Source organism: Haliotis asinina, chromosome 6, assembly GCF_037392515.1.
Source record: "Haliotis asinina isolate JCU_RB_2024 chromosome 6, JCU_Hal_asi_v2, whole genome shotgun sequence".
Taxonomy (NCBI): Eukaryota; Metazoa; Mollusca; class Gastropoda; order Lepetellida; family Haliotidae; genus Haliotis; species Haliotis asinina.
Window position 1 is genome coordinate 65,484,776 of NC_090285.1, and position 22,083 is coordinate 65,506,858.

The following is a 22,083-nucleotide window of genomic DNA, read 5'->3' on the forward strand; positions in this document are numbered from 1 at the left end:
CTGTGTCACCACCTTTCCTCTTCTGATACATGACTGTGATGACGGTATGGGATGGTTTGGATGAAACACAATAGTGATGACTAAACCAGATAATAATAATGAATTTTAATTCTGAACTAAACTAACATGTACACCCAGAAACTGTTATCTTAAATATGAATGTATATATAAATATATACTGGTAAATCAACATGGCACAGTGAACAATGCTTACTTCAGGGTAGGGAGGTCTAGATTGCTCAATCACTCTAGACCTGAATACATTTCTGCTGTTTTAGGGGAGAATGACCAAAAGTAAAGGTGCAAGATCTTAGTAGTGTTTGAACAAGGTGACATGGAGTTAAGCATTCAAGATCATTGTGGGTCAGGATATCCTTACATTTTCACAGACACCTGATATAATCACCACATGCTGGTGATCCACAAACACATACTTATGAGGCCAAAGAAAACAAATATTGATTACAGCTCTTTCAATTTTAGAGTAGGCAGATAGGAATTTTCAGTCAGATCTCTTTTAGAAGTAAAGTAAAACTTATAACACATTTATTTATACCACATAAAATACAATAGGGTCGGCACCAGAAATCAAAGTTCAGTTAGATAACTGGAACCACAACATACCTTTTAGGCCTCAAAATATTGTCAGATCTTATGACTATGGAAATACTGTTACTGAATTTATGCATGATTATGAAAGGGGTTTTGTTGCCTTAATTTACATAAAATTTGTTTATATCATGGCAGCATCTGTGCACAGTGCTAGCCCATGCACAGAAACGCATCAGTACTAAGCTCAGTGTAATCCCATTAATGCTAAGTGATCTATGCGTCTTTTGCTATAAAATGGCCAGAACATTAAAGTACCGACCTTGCACCCATCCTATATGGTGATGGAACTGGTGGGAATGGTTGAGGTGGAGGGATCTGTGATGGTGGTAATGAGGGTAATGATAGGTGATGGTTGCACTGGTGGCTGTAGTGGTGGTATTAAAGATGATGGCAGTGACAGTACTGATATGATGGCGTTGTTTGTGGTGATACTGATGCTCCCACTGATTACATTGCTCAATGTTCTATAGCCAGATGTCATTGATGCAGTCAGCTCATTTCATTACAATTCACACAAGTGTCAGCCAGAAGCAGCTAATCTTCCCTTCTGTCACCAGACACTTCTTCTAGATGCTTGCTGTCTGGGCATTTCATCAGATTAGAAGACAGTGTAGATGCTCTGTGGTCATAGTTCTTTCACACTAACAGGAGGTTGCACTTGTATTTTAGGTGAGCTGCACATATCTCTTTTGAAACAAAAATAGACTTCATGTCTCATGAAATGTTCAGGAGTTCAAAATGTCTGTTGTTGTCCTTCTTTAGGTATGGAAAAAAAAAATCTGCTGGATCGTACACTGTCAGTAAAATTTTGACTTGAGAAAGCAAAGCTGACACATAGGTGATGTTTAAGCTGGTTATTGGGCTTCAAAAGAAAGAAAAAGGGAATATACTGAGACAAGTTTCTTGTAAATTTGTGGTCACCCAATTAGATGAAGTTGTTTCCTCATATAACATATTCTTTATGATTGAAACTGTTATGTTTACTCTCATGATACATATAGGATTGTAATGTAATTTCTCCAAGATGTATTAATGTTACTGAATGTGGCCATGTGTGTTGTCATGACATGGAATATTTTTATCACAAAGTAATGATCCTAGCAAAGAAACAGCAATGAAAACTTGTATATCATTTTATACAAATTCAAGGACATACATGCTATTTCAGCGCTTTTCAAGGATTTTCAAAGTTATCACAAAGCACAAACTAAAACTCCAACCGTTTCAAGTATTGTATGAACCTTTCAAATTAAACATTTCCAACAGCTTCTGTTTAGACATTGCTCCTTTAACAAAGATGTATGAAGAGTACTTTCCACCAATCTATCTGTGGCATGTGTGAATACCATTAATTTACAGAATAAGTCACTTTGCAACAATTTGCATGAGAGACTGCAGAGTTTCTACTCCAGATCACATGTTCTGCAATATCCCCATAAAATATCACTTGATGTCGGCACTGTGCCTGTGCATACAAGCATGGGATGTACCAGCAATGCAAGCAAATTGCTATAAAACGTTATCGTTTGATATAGGAATACGGTTGGAGATAATGTTCCAGACGACTAGGTTTATTGATCAGGGCATGTCATTGGCATTTGCCTCCTAATGCAGCAAAGAAGATGCCGAAGATGCCATTCAATCCAAACTTTCAATCCAGACATATACTTTCTGGAAGTTGAAGCCACAGCTGTTTTCTTTAATGAGGATACTTACTGACCTTACGTCAAATCCAGGCACCCAGAGATGGAAACTGATTGACTTTTCTACTATCTCCAAGCTTTGCTTTGTCCATGGGACAACATAAGTGGGTGAGTTGCTCTGTGATTGAGTGGGTGAATTACTGGGTGAGTGGGTGAGTGTCTGGATGAGTTGCCAGGTGAGTGATTGGATGAGTTGCCCGGTGGGTAAGTGATGGGGTGTGTTGTTAGATGAGTGAATTGTTGGGTGAGTTGTTTGCTGAGTGAATTAAACTGGCCTCCTGCTGCATTTCTGCTGCAGCAAAGAAGATCCAACATCACTAGTGTCACACTGCACCATTTGAATATTTGAAAACAAGACTAACCTAGAAGTACTAGGAGTGTAGATAATGATTCAACACTTTGATGAACTTGTAGAAAGATAGTGGTAAGTACTGTGGACAATAGTCTTCAACATTCCATCTTCCTGCCAGTTAAGCACATTCCTGACACCCTTTCAGCTCTACATGCACCTTGTTTATGTGAAAAAGGTATCAGCAGTTAATGGAAGCACAGATCACAGTATTCTAATTCAAAAAACACTTTCACTTATTCATTGAAAGTTCCCAATAAGAGTGAAAAATATATCTAACCTATGGTGAATTAAAGCCTAAAAGACAATCCCATGGTTGCATGTCTAGTCAAATGTATCCTTTGGGTATAGTCCTACTTTTAGACCATGCATATTTAAATGTGTTCATAGAAGAGCGTAAAATTTGGTGCAATTACACAGCATCATCTAACCAAGGAAGCTAATTTCACAGCCGGGAATTCCTATTTAATTACCGTAATAGTGCTTGGGATCAATAAGGATAATTTTAAAGACCCTGGTCTCTACAAATTGAAAAGAGATAGGGATGAAGCCTGCATTTGGGCAATTTATAGGATGCCAAATGGGATGTAGTCATGCTGAGGATTAAGCTGCGGTGTCTTGTATAATCTGCATTAGCCTTTTTAATCTTCAAGGCTTTTCCCGCCATCAGGTCCACATTTTAATTCGTTTTTTTCATTTCTGACTACAAAAGAAATGAGCAGTGATAGAAGATTCATGGGGGTGTTGTGACCATTGTGTATGTATTGGATTAGACTGTGTTATTGTCAGTATGATGTGGATGTATCAGACTAGTCGCTCTCACACTCCCTGAATCAGTCTAGCACCAGACATCCAGTAAGATGCTTCACACGAAGAAGGTGGGATCTTTATAACATACGAATGTGTATGAACAGTAAGTGCTAGGGAGGCAACAACAACAAATGAGGAATTTGTGTACACATATATTTATTAGAATGGGTTGCAACTGTAAGAAGTCATGGTGGCTGAGCAGGTTAGGGGCTGACTTTGTGTGTTGGTGACTAGGAGCCTGACTCAGAGGATGCGGGTTTGAATCCCAGATAGGACTGAACCCCAAAAAGTACTAGAATTTGTTGTTGACTAAGAAATGTAATAACAAATATAGCATATGCAACAGCTGTAAGAAGTATCACTAAATGATGTGGTGTCACAGGAATGAGTATAAACAGTTACACACTTACAGCAACATATTTCAGCACACAGTGGCTGTATTGTGACACAAACCAATATGTATTGCAGTGATTTTGCCACTTTTTTTGCCACTGTACTGAAAGATGTAACAATGTTTGGGGTTTTTTTTGGTATGTGTTATGTGCCCCTTTTTTGTTCCTTAAATGAACGTGGACTAAGTCAGCAATAGCAATGAGGTCACACGTGTGTCCTCCTTCCCTATCAGTGTATCCTTGATGTCACACGGATGTCTTCCATCCTTGTCAGTGTATCCCTGAGGTCACAAGGGTGTCTTCCATCCCTGTCAGTGTATCCCTGAGGTCAGGACACTTATACCTACAATACTGTACATGATGAAAGCATGAAACTTGCCATAAGTCAATACCAGGTGTTCGGAAAAAGAGTGCATGTCTAGACCTGCAGTCTTAAAAAGAAACTTTGTTAAGTGACCTCCAAGACAGCTTTTAAAAGTAACAGTCTTGAAAGTCTGTTCTGGTTGCCTCCACTTTGTAATGAAGACATGGAAGTGTCAACATGTCATGCCTTCACTTCAGAAGTTTTAATGTTCAAAGGCTTTTAATTCATTATGCTTTGACACCAAGAGCTGCATGGCCTTGGAGCTGAAATAATTAACCTTTTGAGGCTGGCAGGAGAGCTATATGAGTCTAGCTACTGTGTTCCAGGTTATACACATACTTCCTGCACAGACACGTTTGGTCAGAACATTTGTTATGTTGCAGTTTGGAAAACTGTAAGACCATTAATTATTATTTGCCAGTGCTAGTGTTGGTACTCCCAAATGATATGGTGGGTGAGGTCCCTAGAGCTACATGTTTGTGGGACATTAAGGGGACCAACGGACAGACAGTGCTGCGTGCCTGGAATTATTTCACAGTGGGGGTCAGCAGAATAGAATGAAACCTGATTGGCCAAATACCCTTGCCATACCAATACCCTTGTGATAATGTTCACTATCCAATGGTGTGTAGCATTTGCTTGAGTAGGAGTTGAAATCAACATGACAGTTGACATATGAGATGAAATCAACATGGGAGTTGACATGCGAGTTGAAATCAACACGGGAGTTGGCATGTGCTTCGAAATCAATATTCAGCAGATCCTGACAGGCCTAGGGGGAAAAAATCAGATAAATGGACATCCTTGTAAATTTCTACACTGATTCTACAATAGTGTCTTTACTGATATGACATTTGTATTGCCTTGACTCTAATATCATAATCATAACCCAGTCAGAATGATAAATATGTCAACAATGTACTTACGCAGGTGCTCTCCCTTGTAAATCAAAGAAAGTGAACCGGATTTTCACTCTTTCTGTTGACCAGCCAATAAACTTGTAGATGCAGTGTGAATTGCTGGGGTAGTTACCAGTAATTTTTGACTTTGGGGAACGGAATGTTCCATTTTTGGCATTGCCATGACGGCTGGACACAATGACATCACAGCCTGAAATTGAAGGAAAAATAAAGTTACATCAGAAATAACATACAAATCATACAGTATTAAACAAATATGGGAAAGTCTGCCTGTTAAAACATCTTACTCTGCTTTGCAAACAGAACAGTAACAAAGAATACATCACTGCAACCTTATATCATCTACTGTCATGAACACCATGACATTTGTCTGTTCAAATTACTTATAAAAAAAATATGCCTATTCGGCTATTGGAACTGATCCATTTCACCATCTAAAGTAAGACCGAAAAGGTAAATATTTTGTTCCAAATTCTGGAAAACTAATACACTGCATCACTTAAATGTTCACTTCAAAATGTATCCTGAAAAGATCACAGTTTCTTGATTTCTTTACATACAGCTGGTTAAACATGATACAAATATCAAGACAAGACAAGAATTGATTAGGTAAAAAAACAAAATAAATACATGTCACTGACAATATAGTTCTTTTGAGTACATGGCAGGATTGTGTACACACTATAAACTGTTATTGCTATGTAGTGACTGTCCAAGATCCAGGGTATACGCTTATATGTATCCATGCTTATTTCTTTCATTCAACATGGGAGACATGTTGACATGCATTCGTCAACATAAAAGATAACTTCATCATTTGCTTTTTTTAGTATTCTGACAATATTAAACCTATTTGCATTCTGGGGAAAGTAAAAGGTAGATAATAACGCTGACATATTTTATGATACGTAGGACAAATAAGCAACACATGACACTCATCATCCATGATTCTCATTTACTCCCCTTTTATACAGAAAACACTGCACAGAGGTAGATTTCTGAAACAGACCTTACTTGGTTATAGGCCTTTATTAGAATGATATTAGTTTTGTTGATGTTTAATTATTTGAAGCATAGATGACCAGAAATCTGATACTGACAACGCTTGTCACAAGTTCAAATATTCTGAAGTCGCACACATGATGTGAATGATTTTATCAGTTGTGGTCTGGTTGTCTGATAATACAATAAAACAAAATGTGCATTAATTGACCAGCAGAACCTTTGCAGTGTAAATATTGCAGCCATCTTTCTGCAATTCATTAATAACACAACAGACAACATTTCTGTGTGAAAATGAAATTAATAGCAAAATTTTTTTCCTGTTTTGTTCAAGAACTGCAGGATCCCACTTGGAGTTACTTGATATGCAAACTTAATTAAAGCGCAACAGTATTATCACAAGCAAGTTCGATTTTATCATCATTGTGATTATCATTAGGGGAAGAATCAATATGGTTGAAACCCAAACCTTGTTTTCAACATTTAATACCACTCGTTAAGTTTATGATGTGTATGTCAGATATTTCAAAAAATCTATTCCTGCCTGCTGCAATGTGGCATAAAAAGATTAATTTGCCTGACGACGTAATAGAGTTTAGTAAAGGGAAGACAATTACCTCTGTCTAAATGTCAGGGAACACTGTTAATGCAGTGATATCATAAGATCTACTGATTGGTAGTGAAACTGACTGCATGCCAAACAATACCTTGTGTATCACGCAGGGAAGAAATGCTTATGTAAATGTGGCTTTAATCACGGTCTTGCTGATTAGCTAAGGAGATGTTTAAAGCACAGAAAATAAAACCTTGTATGAAAACAGAATTAATCACCATTTCTGATGCTGACTGTGACAGGTTGGCAGTTTTTGGTTTTAGATATATGTGCATGGTGAGGACTGAAATAACCTTAGATTTACTATTTGTGGACAGCTTTCCTACCTCTCTGTGAAAGTGATGGTGTCAGCCATGATTTATAAGGGACCATGTTTGTGAACATGCAACCTTTACCCACACATCTAGAGTGATAATGTTTGTGGAACACTTTCATGTGCTATATGGAGTTCGATGCTTGTGTGTAACTGCCTAATGATGTCAAGAGGTATGTTGTTGAGTATTCAACTGGAGGCAAGAAAACTGTCTATTTGAGGCAGGTTTCATCAAAATCAGGCATTTGAATTTACTGATTGCGTCAGCGGTGACGTAAGCCATCCCATATATCGATGTATAAAGCTTACACAATATTGTTGGAATAGATATTATGAAATACAAAAAAAGACTGTTAAGAAATAAGAATATTCTTTTTAATTACGACAATGAAGGCAGACATTAATCATGTAATACAGGACTTAAAGCCACCTCTAGCACACAAATAGCTTAACTAAATTATACAGACAACAGTGATTCTGAAGACAAAGAGGCACCCTTATGACCTGCCAACCCACCCTCGAGTCATATGACCCCAGACCCCATATGCCCAGAGCTTTCATTCAATACATACAAACTACATATCAGCATGTAAGATATCTTTAAATGCAAACTATTTTTCCCCTGCAAAATCTTATTTATGTGTAATAAACATCACGAACTGGATATAAGAATGAAATATGTTGGCAATACATTCAATATGAGTCAAGTTCTGATGACAGGGCTGTTTACATCAGAGCATCTTGATCACTGAAACGAGACATCCTCACCACCGAGTGGCATGTGCACACTGTGCAGATTATGAGATTATTGTAGTAGACAAATTCATCATGCATGCTATATTGTCATTAGTTAATCCATTGGCTTCTCCACAAAGTGAACACACCATATTCTAGTGAAACTTGTGGTTTCTACTAGTAGACCAGCACCTGATTACCCATTTGAAGAACAAGAGGTATAATCGCTGACTTTCAATGATCCATTCATGCAATTTGCATCATTATTTGTCGTGCTGTATGAATGATATTCCACACTGATTATCCTGGCACTGATGTTTAAAATTCTCTGGTCTCTACTACAAGTAAGAGCCCCTCTGTGTTCTTTTGTTCATGCCACATTTATCATGAGTCGATGCGCATGTTAAAAAAAAAATGTCTAAAGAAATGATCAACAAGTATTTTAAGCAACCTTTTATTAATGACAGTGCAAGTAAACACATTCCAACTTTCCAGGTAATTCAAAAGGACATAACTCAATTTTCTCTGATCCTAAAAATGATCTGAAGTTATTAAACTGTCACTTTTATTTATATGGTTTTATTCTTATTAAATAAATCCATTTTTAGATGGGACTCCACATGGGGTTATGCCCTAGTAGGCACTGGCTTGAGCAATAAATACCGTTTCCAAAACAGCAAAACCTCAATAAACAAACTTGGAAATGTCATATTCATGTAAAATTTCAGAAGAAGAACTAACATAAAGACTCACAAGTTGTGTTTTGAATTACTGTCTGAATTATCATGACTAGTAATTCATGTACTTCATATATGGTCACTTGACTTGCCTTTGTAGTTGTAACAGGTGCCCCTTGTATAAGATGATGCACTTGATACAAACACTATTAGAAAGAACTTCATCAATATATGTTCATGACATAGTTGGACAATGGACTTATATGACTACTTACATCTACTGTCACATCTGTCTATATTCAAACAAATATGTTTACAGTACCAAATAATAAATAGATCTCAACAGGAATACATTTTAGTTTAAGCAACACCTAAAGCACATAGTTCGAAGGTGCTAACATTCTGGTGTCACCTATTTCTCATTAATGCCATCATGCAAAGATCATATGTCTCATAAATCATGTCCATAGTCCCCATTATATTCTTAATATCACGTCTATTTCACTCGCTTTATCCCATAAAGCTGTAATGATCAGCCAAATCAAGGACAATCCATGTGAATTTGATCCCTATTAGTTGCAGCTTGATCCTCTAGGTATGCCCGTCCTGCTCATTTCCATGCCATGTTATTACACATACTCTGTCCGAATGATATTTGTCTTCATCATGTTGATAAGTCTGGCACAGTAATGAGAGGCTTCACTATTTGTACACACTGTTGCTACTTGCTAACATTGATGCTGTAGCAGCAGCAGCAGCAGCAGCAGCTGTAGCCTGGTTCCTGACACATGACACCTGGGCTTAACATCCGTTCCCTAAGATGATAATACTCAGATTATTCAGGTAGATAACAGGTAAACCAGAAAATCCAATAATGTGTGAAATATATACGACATGTACTCCTTCATCTTAGGAACACAGCAAAAGTACAGTCAGTTTCAATGTCTTGTCAGTAACACCTGTCTACATGTGTGCCATCATGAATATATCAGTGAATGAGTCAATACAGTTTTACATTCCATTTACCAATATATACAAAATGCCATGGCATGGAATACGAATATCTCTTAAAAAGTGGTCTGAAAATGAAGAACATCTCTGGGCTCCTTTTTCGTTATATTTTATTATTACTTTCTATTAACTGCTTTTTCTGAAAATATGTTCATTACAGAGACTAGATGTTTGTCTAACACTGTGGTTAAATGTGGACAAAGACATTCAATAAAAAGCAAATGCATTACCCACTAGGAAACCCTATCACCTGGACAAAGTTTAGCAACTTTTTTAGACTGATTCCCAAAGCTTCAAGCATCTTATAGGTTGGTAGAAAGCAGACAGCAAACGGGTTTTTTTCCTTAAAATTTCTTCAGTTCCTGTTAGACATGTCTTAGAATTAAACAGAGTATTGCAGCAACTATGAATCTAATCTCTAAAGTGATTTCCCTTGACATTTGACACACATTTGGACAACAACAAAGAAAAAACGTAATTGAAAGAATATAGAATTTACTGTCATTGACAATACAGGTTCAGTTTTCAACATATGACAGCCAGTGTTGAATTTTCAACTTAATTGCCACTTGCTTGTCACAGCAGCTGCAGGTAAATTGCCCCTGGGTTTGACATATCGATTTTGTTCATTATTTCGGCACTGCATCCTCTCTGTCAGTCAGATGCCTAAATCTACTTAACACCTATTTAGGATTTCAATCAATTTGGTCCTCTTTCAAACTTTCTGAAATAGTCTTCATTACTGAGAAGGATTTGTGTGCAAGTGGTGTACAAAGTCTGTTCACAGATATGAACTCACCCTTGTTACTGCCTACGATATTTCTGAAACTTTTTACCATGTCTTTTAACATTTCGGAACAAGTCTAAATAATTATTGCTGCAAAATACTCTGGCATATAGAAATATCAAAAAATGTTATTTTTGAATCAAATGAAGGAAATATATTACCTAGACAACTGATTTAATGAAAGTCAAACTGTCAGAAGATGACTATTATGATGATTCTTCATTAGGAACAACAATCTTAACTAATGGATCTAGAACATCAAGGAAACTACATAGATCAGGGGGAATAGTTCAATAATGTAGTTTTATCACTACATACATATCAGAATCTCTGCTGACACAACTTCAAAGGATCTTGAGTAGATTTCTATAACACTGGACTTGAGGCTAAAGGCATGCTACAAAGTGTGAAGCCATTGTTTGTGTCCCTGCTTGCACAATCAATCACCTAGTAACTTGATATTGGTTGAAACATTTACTCTTAAAACAGAAGATGGCTGGAAAGGTTGTGATTCTTTTTTTATTAAAATGTCTGAAATTCACCTTTGGGCATCTATATGCTATTATACTTCTGTAAGGCATCACCCATGCTGTGAAACATGGAGTAGTTCACTGGTGAAAGTGTTTGTTTCAATTCAGGTGATGTGGGTTTTCCCTGTACTGGTACCAACTGACCTATGATCCCTATTTGTGTCTGATGAAGGAGGAAAACTTATCTCTGAAATGTCATGTAAAGAATATGAAGAACTTATTATCCATAAAAATGTGTCATGCATTCCTAAAATCTTCTGTGTTGACATTAAAGTGTAGTCTTTTTTTATAGCTCTGAAATTGGTTTAAACATATTTATTTCAAGAAAGCAATGACAGAATTTTCATGAACTGGATTGGTCAGAAATCTTCATCGGTCAGAAGATCTGAAATTCACCTCTTATACCATGGTATCCAACCAATGATTCGAATGTCATTCTTCTGAAGAACATCACTGACTTCACTGTAAATATTTAACACATCACTTTGGAATGGCACAGTGTTTTGCAGCTATGACAAAATGACAGCAAGTGTTCATTACTGGACACCCAGGATCAATGGATCACATCATCCAGTTGTTTGTGTCTACAAGGAAACCTTACTTATGCATGACAATGGAATTGATTTGCTATTCCTATCAGTCTCTCATTGGTGGTAAGGTTAGATACAGTACCCAACTGTGTTCCTGTTGAAGTCAGAAGACCAGCCATGCTTCTGATGCATTGTGAGAGTAAAGGTAAAGACAGCAACTCCTTGTCAGGTAATTTATAATGGGATGGGAAGAAATAGGTGCTGTGTGTAGTCCACAAACTGGTACTGAACTGGCCTTTGTTCTAATGTCTGGGAAAGGTCGCGCTGACATGGAGATTGGAAAAAGGGATAAATAATAGACAAATTGATAAATCCAAATGTTGGGCTGTCATGGAAGTAAAACTGTACCTTCCAGTTGGTTGGAAAACATTTACTACATGAGACTTTCCACATGAGGTTTAACTCTTAAATACACTGCATCCTGTTACAAAAATGCCATAATGACTGTAACATTCAAAGTATTTGTCTCTCTAACAATCTGTTTAGAAAGGTACATAAGGTAAACTAAACTGTATATAAGAATTATGCATTGAATTTGCAAACTAGGATTATGGCAATAGTTAAAGGGTTGTGTTAACAGTGAGTTAGCCATTTGATCAGTGTTTTGTTTGTATAACAATACATTAGCCTGTGATAGGAGGGACATCTGCAGTGAATCAGCATCTAAATTACTTCAGTGAAACCTACCCATTAGGTAAGCTGGGGTTTCAGCCCAACATCGCAGGTTCCTAAAATGCCACAGAGTCTAATAATGCAACTTTTCACAATAAATTCCAGACCTCTTTCAAAACTGGGCACCCCAAGCTCTTAGGGCTCTTAGCAGACATACGAAAGTTCAAAACCTGTATAGATCAAAACAGAAATTCTCAAACAGATATATAGGAAAGACATAGTCAACAGTTTGTTTTGACAATCTAAAGTTTTATGCCAGCGAAACGTTGTGAAATATTTTGGATATGTAACTTTCAGTTTTAATGAGGGACTAGACAGTTATCTCTACCCTGAATATCTTGTGCTTTCATTACCTTGTTCCTTCAACTAACTCTATTTGTTGACCACTGCTCGAGCTGGCACATGATCAAATTAAGTCAACAACTACAAGAAAACTTTCACTCAGTCTGGGAGTCACGAAAAAGGTAAAATTAAATACGCATGGTTTCTTTATCAAAGACTACCTACACAATCCACTCTGTGCACAGCATGAGGTCTCAACTCATAAAAGTTTAAAAGGTAGCCAACAGTTACGTACCCAGATAATGAAGTTAATGAGCACAAACTGAGTAACCACTATTCAAAGGTTAAACACATCAGACTGATCCTGTACACAAGAGCTCTAAGCTAATTAGAAGCCTTTAAATGTTAAATTAGTGGTTGGAACCATGCTGATGGCAGCAGCGAAGGCAAAACTAGGATTGTAGGTAGTAGTCGAGCCATATATACATTTCAGACAAATACTTGTGTGTTCAAGAAACCCAACAAATTGGCTTTTTCACAGCACATTGGACAGCTATATCTCCCTTTTATTAGGCAATACTGACAATCTGAAATCCATCAACACCAATCAGGTCATGGTCTAGGCAACTAAAAGGTCACATCCAACCACTGAAACACATTAACCTTTATATATGTGAAGACTTCAAATGAAGTTGGTATTATCCTAGTTCTAGCCATGACTGACACACAAATGTTTGCCCTCATCAAATAAACACAAATTGTACCAAAAACATCTTGAAAGAAGCTAAAAAAACCCAAAGCATAAGTCATATACTTTGTGAGTTGAACAAAGGCTAGTCCACCTCTGAAGTGGTTTTGTATAACTTTTTATATTGCTTTCTAATACTGTCAAAGACTTACAAGCATTTTCTGGATTTATTGGATTTTACTGGTACAGTAAGTGAATTTGGTGAATTTGTGGATGGAAAACCATATTGTTGTATAGGATGAGTTTAAAAAAAACAAACTGAATGACAAGGTCAGTATCCTTTCCCAAGGAGAAATGGGAGTCCCAAATCACAAATCCCCCTCTGACACCATTACCAGTTTACAGAATTTCCTCTTCTCCCTAGACAAGTCTAAAGAGGAAATAGCCAGCCTAAGAGGGCCAGACCTAATTGTCTGTGCTTCCTCCTTGATTCCTGGTGGCCTGGAACAAGAACACATCACCTGACTCAACACAGTCTAACAGATCATCCTCGCTGGACAAAATACAGACAATTCACTTCTCTGCTTCACTTGCTGCACCACTACATTGGTGCTGATGGTCATTTTCTGGCCTCAGGACACAGTAAATTGGGGTTTTATGAAATCATTGTTGGTCACCTTTATGTTTGGCACATACTGTTTTCACTTTGCTTTCAATTTTCAGCAGATTGTATCACTTTTCTACTGTGTTATGTAGACAATGATAGAGGCAACACAGTTTTGAGATTTTGGTGTGTTTGTAAATGACAGAAGTACAACTTAATTTGTCCATTGCCTCTTCAGTGCTGAAACATCTGAAGTAACATCTCTACCCTGTAAGTGATGCTTGGTAAAGGGTAACATCTAACTACATGTGATGCTGGGTTAGAGGTAACATCTCTGTCATTTACGTGAGTTCAGGGTAACAGTTCTGATAATGACTAGTCAACTACCCTAACACTACCATTGTGAAAGCAAATAAATCATTAAGCACAGGATAACTCAAAATAGTCCCACGAACTGCAAGATTATCAGGAGCACTCACTTTAAACAACTTTTGCTCAGAGAATATTCTTGCTTACTGCTTTACAAGGTAAATGAAAGTGTCTAGACTGTTAATCACTCCATCAAATACTGTGTAAGTGATCATCAGTTAGAGACAACATCATTCTTGGTCTGAGCCAATTCTTGAAACCAGCACTTTGACTCCCACATGACAGCAACACATGACCTTATGGACAAAGTGTTTACACTGCAACACTTGAATGTTTTCACACAATCAACCATTGCAGAAGACCCCGTTATTTTAGTTGAAAGTTCAGTCCAGTGTGCCATTACATTTCTGTGTCTTGATATTGTACACTCATGCAGTCTGACCTGAAGCAATGCAACACTGGGTAATAGGTGAGGGTCACCGTGAAAGTAAAACCTGACTGAAAACATGAGCTTTATAGGCAAGTGACATTCAGATATCTAGTTGGAGAAGTATAGTAGTAATGTCAAAACATTCACTGAACCATCATTATACACAATCATATGATCATCATGAACTTTTAGAGATAGCTGAACAACATTTGCACTTTACAATAATTGTGGAGCTTCCATATAATCAATTCCTGATTGTGATATGTAAACCTTTCAGGAAGAAGAAGGTCTTTGAGCGCTTTGAGCTCAGTCGTTTTTGTTGAAGCTGTTGTTATTGTTGTAGTTGTTGCATAAAAACCATCTCTGCAAGGAATTACTCTAAGGACTGCACAAACATAGTTAGTTTTATAGAAAAGTAATAAAAAACGTCTTGTTTGCTACTTTTATGCATTTCTGATTCACAACTGCATAATTAAAACATGTAATGAATGATTTGCCAATTTTTTTCCATAATACCTATTTTATACATCACAAATTCAGTTTATTCCTTTCATGAAATCATCAATATTATCGACACATCCATGATCTTTTCCTCCTCCTTGTGTCTTCACAAACCTAAAGAAAGACAACAGAAAGTGGAATAGAAATCTTCCAAGGCCTGGCAAGATCACCATCCAAGCAAAGAAGGTAAGTTAGTGGGTGATGTGAGCCTTGGTGAATATATGGTAGTCCATGTAAACAATAAATCTCCACACAACCTTCAGCTCTTCATCCTCTCCCATTTATCAACAGCCACTTCCTTGCCCAATGAAACTTTCCCTTTGTCATATAGACGAGTATTCCCTGTTGGCAATCACCAGTTTCCTAACGCTGGCAATATGGCGACATAACATTCATTTTGGACACAAAAAGGAACAAAATGATCATGAAAGGACAGAATTAGGTTGGAATAGGATAGAAACAGACATTTTTATGATCAATGGATTAGATGCAGCAATTCTACCTTCCACTTGCCAGGTTATTTTGCCTTATATAACATCAGTTCTTAAAGATATTCCTCAGATCAGCAGGCTTACTTACTTACTTGAATCAATCTGAATATCTTGCATTATTAGGTAATATACTTTCTTTGGTTGTGTTGATTGTGAGGAATTTTATAGTCAGAAAGATTATATTGCTATGTTTTGGCAAGATATTTCAGAGTGTCAACAAGAAAGTTTTCAATAAGTTGTTTGAGAACTTCAGTGCTTTTGTGTCTCTAGAGTGTTTTAATTATCCCAGGTGTGACTGAATGTTGTCTATCACTGAGCACTAATCCATCAACATTTGCACCTATTGCTAACAAGATCACAGATCCATGTCTTCAACAAACCAATCCTCAATACAAGCTCACAACAAGCAGGGTCCTTAAATGATAACAGTTATCAATAATGTGTTATATACTAACAGAAACAAATAAAGGAACACAGGAAGATTCAAGCATTCCTTTGCTATTTTCCAGTTTTCATCACCAGCTTTGAAAACCATTATGGGAAGAAATCTGAAGCTAAATAGAAGAACACCGCCATATAGTGGTGTTCCCGTATATGCACATGTATCAGTTTAATTAAAGAACTGTTGACTTGGTTGCTTGATCATACCTCACATGACACAGACCACTGGTCGTAATATCAACCACTGGATTCAACCTCAATTATATCTGTGCTGGAATCATACAGGTGGAACACTGATTATGGTAGCATCAAACAGACACAAACAAATCATTACAGAAAACACAAGCAGGGTTATTGGCAGCAGTCAAGGCACCAATACTAAGCTACAGATATGTCATATAAACTGCTGATTTGAGTAATCAACTCATACAATTACTGTGGCTGCAGTCATTTGATTGTAATGTCTCTTGGTGATGGCAATATTCAGAAACAACTGTCTGCAAATCAGTTATTAAGTCTCAGTAGCCACTAATTCTAACCTGTCTTCAGGCATCGTCCTATTCTACTTGATAGACATATGGCTGTTAAACAATATTTACGGTAAACATTTAGCAATATTTATTACATCCAGTTCACTATGGATATGACACTTGCTGTTGACCAGGAGAAGTAAATTATATAGCAATATTCAATTCCAGTCTCCTTGGGGATCTGGATCAGATTTCTCTGTAAATGATTCTATTGCTCTACATATTTACATATAATTTACATGTATTACCAAGGCTGATTTGGGACTGTGATCTAATAAGGTGAAGAACAACCATTTTAACCAGATTTCAGCAAATCTTGCTGCACATCAATTCTGACAATAATTGAAGCTGAAATGCTTCACTAAAAGTAAAACTATCTGTCATGCCAGCCATGTTTAATCTTCAATTTGTGGAGGCCTATAAGTTAATGTTAGTGTGAACAAAACTAGGATTGTTCAAAGAAAGTTTCAGCTCAATAGCTGTGGTTTCAGACATAATGATGAAAACACAACCAGGTGTACATTTCAAGAAAAAACTCTCTAGACTTTCAGTAGGTGATTTTTTTTTCACAAAGATCACTGCTATTTTCTTCAACTCAAAGATATTTCTATCACTTCAATACAATACAAAATATAACGTCAGACAATATAATGCAGATATTACTTGACATCATAACTGTTTGGGAACACTTCAAAAACACATGCTCCGCAGATATACTTGTGGATGTGGAGAGGGTTTTGTTGATATCTTTTAGTTCCCAGACACATCCTGATTATAACCACTGATTTGTAAGCACAAATAATATTAACTGTTTATTATCAGTGCCTTTTAATCTTCCCCCTGCTATTAGACCTATATGCTGTAATATAACTGCAATAATGTTGAAAAAAAGTAACTAAACACTGACAAATGCCTATAGAGGGAGTGAGATAGACAGCTGCTATCTATACTTTTTATATATATGTTAGCAATATTCCAGCAATACCAGAAACTTAATCTTAAATCCATGGGAGGAATCAAACCCAGTCCTTAATAATGACACACACATGTCCACACAACATCACCACCACACCACCATATATGTACATGTAAGAATACAAGGATGTAACTGAACCCCTGATTATCAACACAGATGAAATCCTGTTTGCCAGTAAGCTTCATGGACAGCCATCTGATATCCTCTTCTGAGAGAAATTTCAATTTCCTTAGTTATCAATACATTAACTTGTATTGATTCAAAAGTTCAAGAACATTTGTAACATTCTAGTTATTGAAGCACAGATTCCTACATGATAAAACTATAACCTCAGTTCAGACGTGAATCATTTTTATCATGCATGGACATCTGTTTAATAAGGACCACCTCCAACCATTGTCCAAAACTTTTTAGATAACGTTTTCAATCTTATTAAAGAACCACTGCCACTACACCTTCAAGTTTTGAGCAAGCGAGTTAGTTTGGTTTCATGCCTAAGCCAGCAAACTTTCCAGCTATATGGCATCTCTCTGTAAAAATATCAACTGTGGACCAGACAATCCAGAGATCAACAGCACGAGCATCAATTTACACCATTGGAGATGATGTGTGTCAACCCAGTAAGTGAGTCTAACCACCTGATCCTGTTAAACACATCTCATGACAAGCACGGGTTACTGAAGATCAATATTCTAACCTGGACCTTCGCAGGACATCTAATTTTGAATAAGACTGACATTAACTGTAGACCCATACAGATGTACCAAATTCTATGTTTAATGGTTGTCACTGCACTATGGAGTAATGAAGCCATGTGGCAGCAGTGTGTGGACAATCAAGTCTGGACATGACGATATGCACCAACTGGGACACTACTGTGAGTTTGACCTCCAATCATGTTAGGCACTTCATATGAATACCATGGGTTGCTCAAACCAAGATTTTCCCTGGTTTTCACAGAAGTTATTTCTACATAGTTGGTTAGTTGTTGTAGTCAGCATCTTTCTACTGTTTTTGCCATGCTCTATTTACATGATGAGCAAGGTTTCCGAGGCATGATGTTACAATCACACCAAACTTGGCTTAATATTCTTAGGTCTTGACACTTCTCTCAGGATCTTTGATTGTTCAAATAATATAGTCATTAGTCCATTCATATTATGCTAAATCCACACCAATTGCATGCTTATAGCACAGACTATTATTAACCTGCATAACCCACGCTTCCTATGAGGCACTTGAAGGTGTGTACATGTATGTGACATCCCACTGGGTACCCATTTTCTGCTGGGTGCACAGAGGCAGTTTTGAACAAACTCACCTGCCTAAGGTGAGACCACTTGTATCACATGTGCTTCACTGTAGGGCAGGACTGAAGTCCTAGAATCTTGCGGGAGTCAAACTGCCAAAGACAGTTACCGATCCAAGGGTTCTACTCGCCTAATGTTGCCTAACTTCAACTGATCTGAGACAGAGCTCTATGCACAGGACCACACAACACCACTATCCAGGGACTGACATTGTGAGCAGTGATCTGTTCGGATATGAGGGCTCATAATCAGCCAAGCCAGCTATCCTCTAACATCTAGCATAGGTTTCTTAGCAGCAATATGAACAGGCATCCACATCGGCTCGATCAGGCTACTGATATTGGTGTAGATGATGTTGATGCTAAGGTTGAATAAGTGATTGTGTTGCTTGTCATGTTGCCAAGAGAAGCTTTTTAAGTAGAGGCAAAATGCCCTTTCTGCATTAATAAGAAGAATGTGCATGCAAGACTGCAGAAACCTGTTGATGGCCAGACTGATTAGTCAAGAATCCACAGAAACTAAAACTTGAAGGGCCAGTCATAAAAGATCAACAGGATCAGTTTCATGTGAATATGACATAATGTCTAACACACATATCTTCGAATACTGTATCATCAGTATTCTTTTGACAACACTTATTCCCACTGCAAAAGGTACTGCTGGATGAAAGGAAATATGTACAGTATATTATCTCCCACTTTCTGTAACCAGTGAACCAGCCCAATATTACATGTTACATTTAAAAGTCATCACGCTATCTGTTCAAGCCATTAAAAGCAGATTATTTAGAACTTTGGCAGGATTTCAATATAATGTAGAGAGAGAATTAAACACATGCAGTTTAAGTAGATGAGTCCTTTAGGTCCATGTGACCTTGCTGTATGTCACAATGCTCCCAGACTGATGGAAATATATATGGTAGTATATATAGTCAGGCCAACTGTTGATTTTCACAGAGAGTCATCATTATGATATGTTTACGCCATGAGATAGTATGTGACAACAGCAAATTGCTCATTTCTCTCATCAGTAGTCTGTTCCTTGCTTTAACAAGGTCAAATTTATCCTCATTTATCCACAACTGTGTGAGTGGTGTTCAACATGAATTCAGTGCGTGCGTGCGTGTCTCTGTCTGTATGTCTGTCTGTGTGTGTTTGATTTGGGGGTGTTGCAAGGGTGAGCAAAGCTCCTTTTGCAATATGACCAGTGTGCACCTTGCCTTTCCTCAGTAGTGTGCAACCCCCTTTCTCAAAAAGCTGTATCTGCTCTTGAGAGTGAAATGAAGAAGGTGCCAGACATTAACCATGTTGGTGAAACAATCGAGTATGGGCATCGTGCTGACTGCTCTAGACTCATTATTGGGTAACTGGTCTTGTGCAAGAGACACAACTCATTACAGTGAAATGACCAGGACAGTGTGCTTAATGAACAATGAATGCTGAAAAACTATCAACCTGAAGTAACTATTCCGGGGTCATTCTGGCTATGTTTGGCTATATTTTAACCAAATCACTGTGGAGATACATGCACAGCTGACTGGACTTTCTAACTATTTATGAGACATATAGATATGATAATCTTAAGTGCTACATATAATACAACGCTGAGTAAAATCAACTACAGCTGATAGATAAGATACACTATCAAATCTACTTATCTAATTCTATGTTTAACAGCAAATTTGACACTGCTACTGATGTCACTTTCTCTTGTTCATTCACATCATCACTGAACAGTAATTGTAATGTTGTCCAAAACTGATGATCATACATGATTAGTTGTTTTCATACATTCCATGCAAACAGTTCATGTACTCTTGGAGAATCTGTTTCTACCTAATTAAGTCAAACGGTTGTTTAAAAATTTCTTTCCCATCCATTAGAAATAAGAATTACCCCCAATTTCACAGATGTGAAAAACATGTCTGGTATTGCATTGCATCTGATTAAGCTGGAGACAATTCTACATTGGAAAGCACCTGAACATTGTGAAAGTAACTAGCCAATACAGACAAGTCATTTCAGCGCTCGCTAGAAGACCAACCTAAGACTCTTAAATCATTCTGACCAATTCCAACAGCTTTTTTCCAATCTATCAATAGAGGACTTACTCTACCCATGAAGAAAAATCTGGTTTTAAATCTTGCCCCACTTTATTTCCTGGCGAGATGTCACTGATTAACTGTACCGATCGAGCCTGCAAATCAAACTTTTCAAACTACAACTACTTTTTATCGCATGTCTATCAAACGCAAATTCGAAGATCGCTCACAAGAATGCTATTAAATCATTGATCTTGGCGGCGACAAAACCTGATTGTCATGGTGTAAATCTCCAATGCTTGTCTTAGTCTGACTGAATGTGTGGTTGGAGTTGCATCTGCGGTTTACACAGTCTACAACATAACCACCCTGTTAACTCCTCTGGCCATAACCATCACACACATACAGCCGATGTGATTGTACTCCTCACTTACAGGGAGAGGACAACTGACGTGAACCAATCAATGACCAGTTTCTAGTTTAACGAGGCTCTAGACCATGTGGCACCAACTGGGAACAAATTATTGATAGTTTGCTTCTTAACGGGTACAAGGGTTAAGTCCTTTCAAAGGAAGATCAGTTCTTCTCTCAAGCTTAATATGTTTGAATTATCTATATTTCATGATATATGACATTCAAGTAAATTGAATTTCTTGCTTTTAAGATGAAGCATTTCCATTTAGAACATGCTTGCTGCACATTTCAATTAGGATTTTTTGATGGAAAGTTACACACTTGGGATATTGAGTAACTAGCTGCAACAAACCAATAAAACTTTCACACTAAAATGATTTTGAGTGTGATAATTCACAAATGATATTATGTCATAAATATAGTGAAAATATTTCTTCTGAAAGCTTTAACATAAAACCAATTAACTATAAGAGATAAAAATTTAACATTTCAAATATTCTTGAGGGTATAATGTGCTTTCTTTACATGGAGTCCAAACTCACATAAATTCAAATTTACTACTGATTTCAAATATTGCAAGCTAGACAAACTGATTGTGATATATGAGCCTATTGCAAGTAATACTGTGCATATATTCTTGAATTACTATGCAGAATTTTCAAGACATGTCCCCTCGACGACTTCCTATTTAGCCCTTTCTGTGATAGCTGGAAATTTTTCTGTCCTTGTTTTAAGATATATAATTTTGTCTCTGATAAGATACATTTTCACGATGCATATATTCTTCATGACATTTAACATGTCCATTAAAGAAATATTTTACTGGAAAACAGTGACTTTTATCCTTTGGACTTTCAAATGCTCAGCCCTTTATTCATTTGGTCACAAGTTTTAACATTGTCATTGTTCTTGCAGCACTGGCCGGA

At 37.1% G+C, this 22,083-nt stretch overlaps 1 protein-coding gene across 3 annotated transcripts in view; it reads right to left on the minus strand.

Moving 5' to 3' along the window:
• LOC137287364 (dorsal-ventral patterning tolloid-like protein 1) overlaps nt 1–22,083 on the minus strand; it is a 207,048-nt gene that overhangs the window by 39,575 nt on the left and 145,390 nt on the right. For all 3 annotated transcript variants that reach the window (XM_067819621.1, XM_067819620.1, XM_067819622.1), the window contains exon 3: nt 5,157–5,340. In XM_067819621.1, the coding sequence (XP_067675722.1) occupies nt 5,157–5,340 (184 nt within the window). The remainder of the gene's footprint in view (nt 1–5,156; nt 5,341–22,083) is intronic.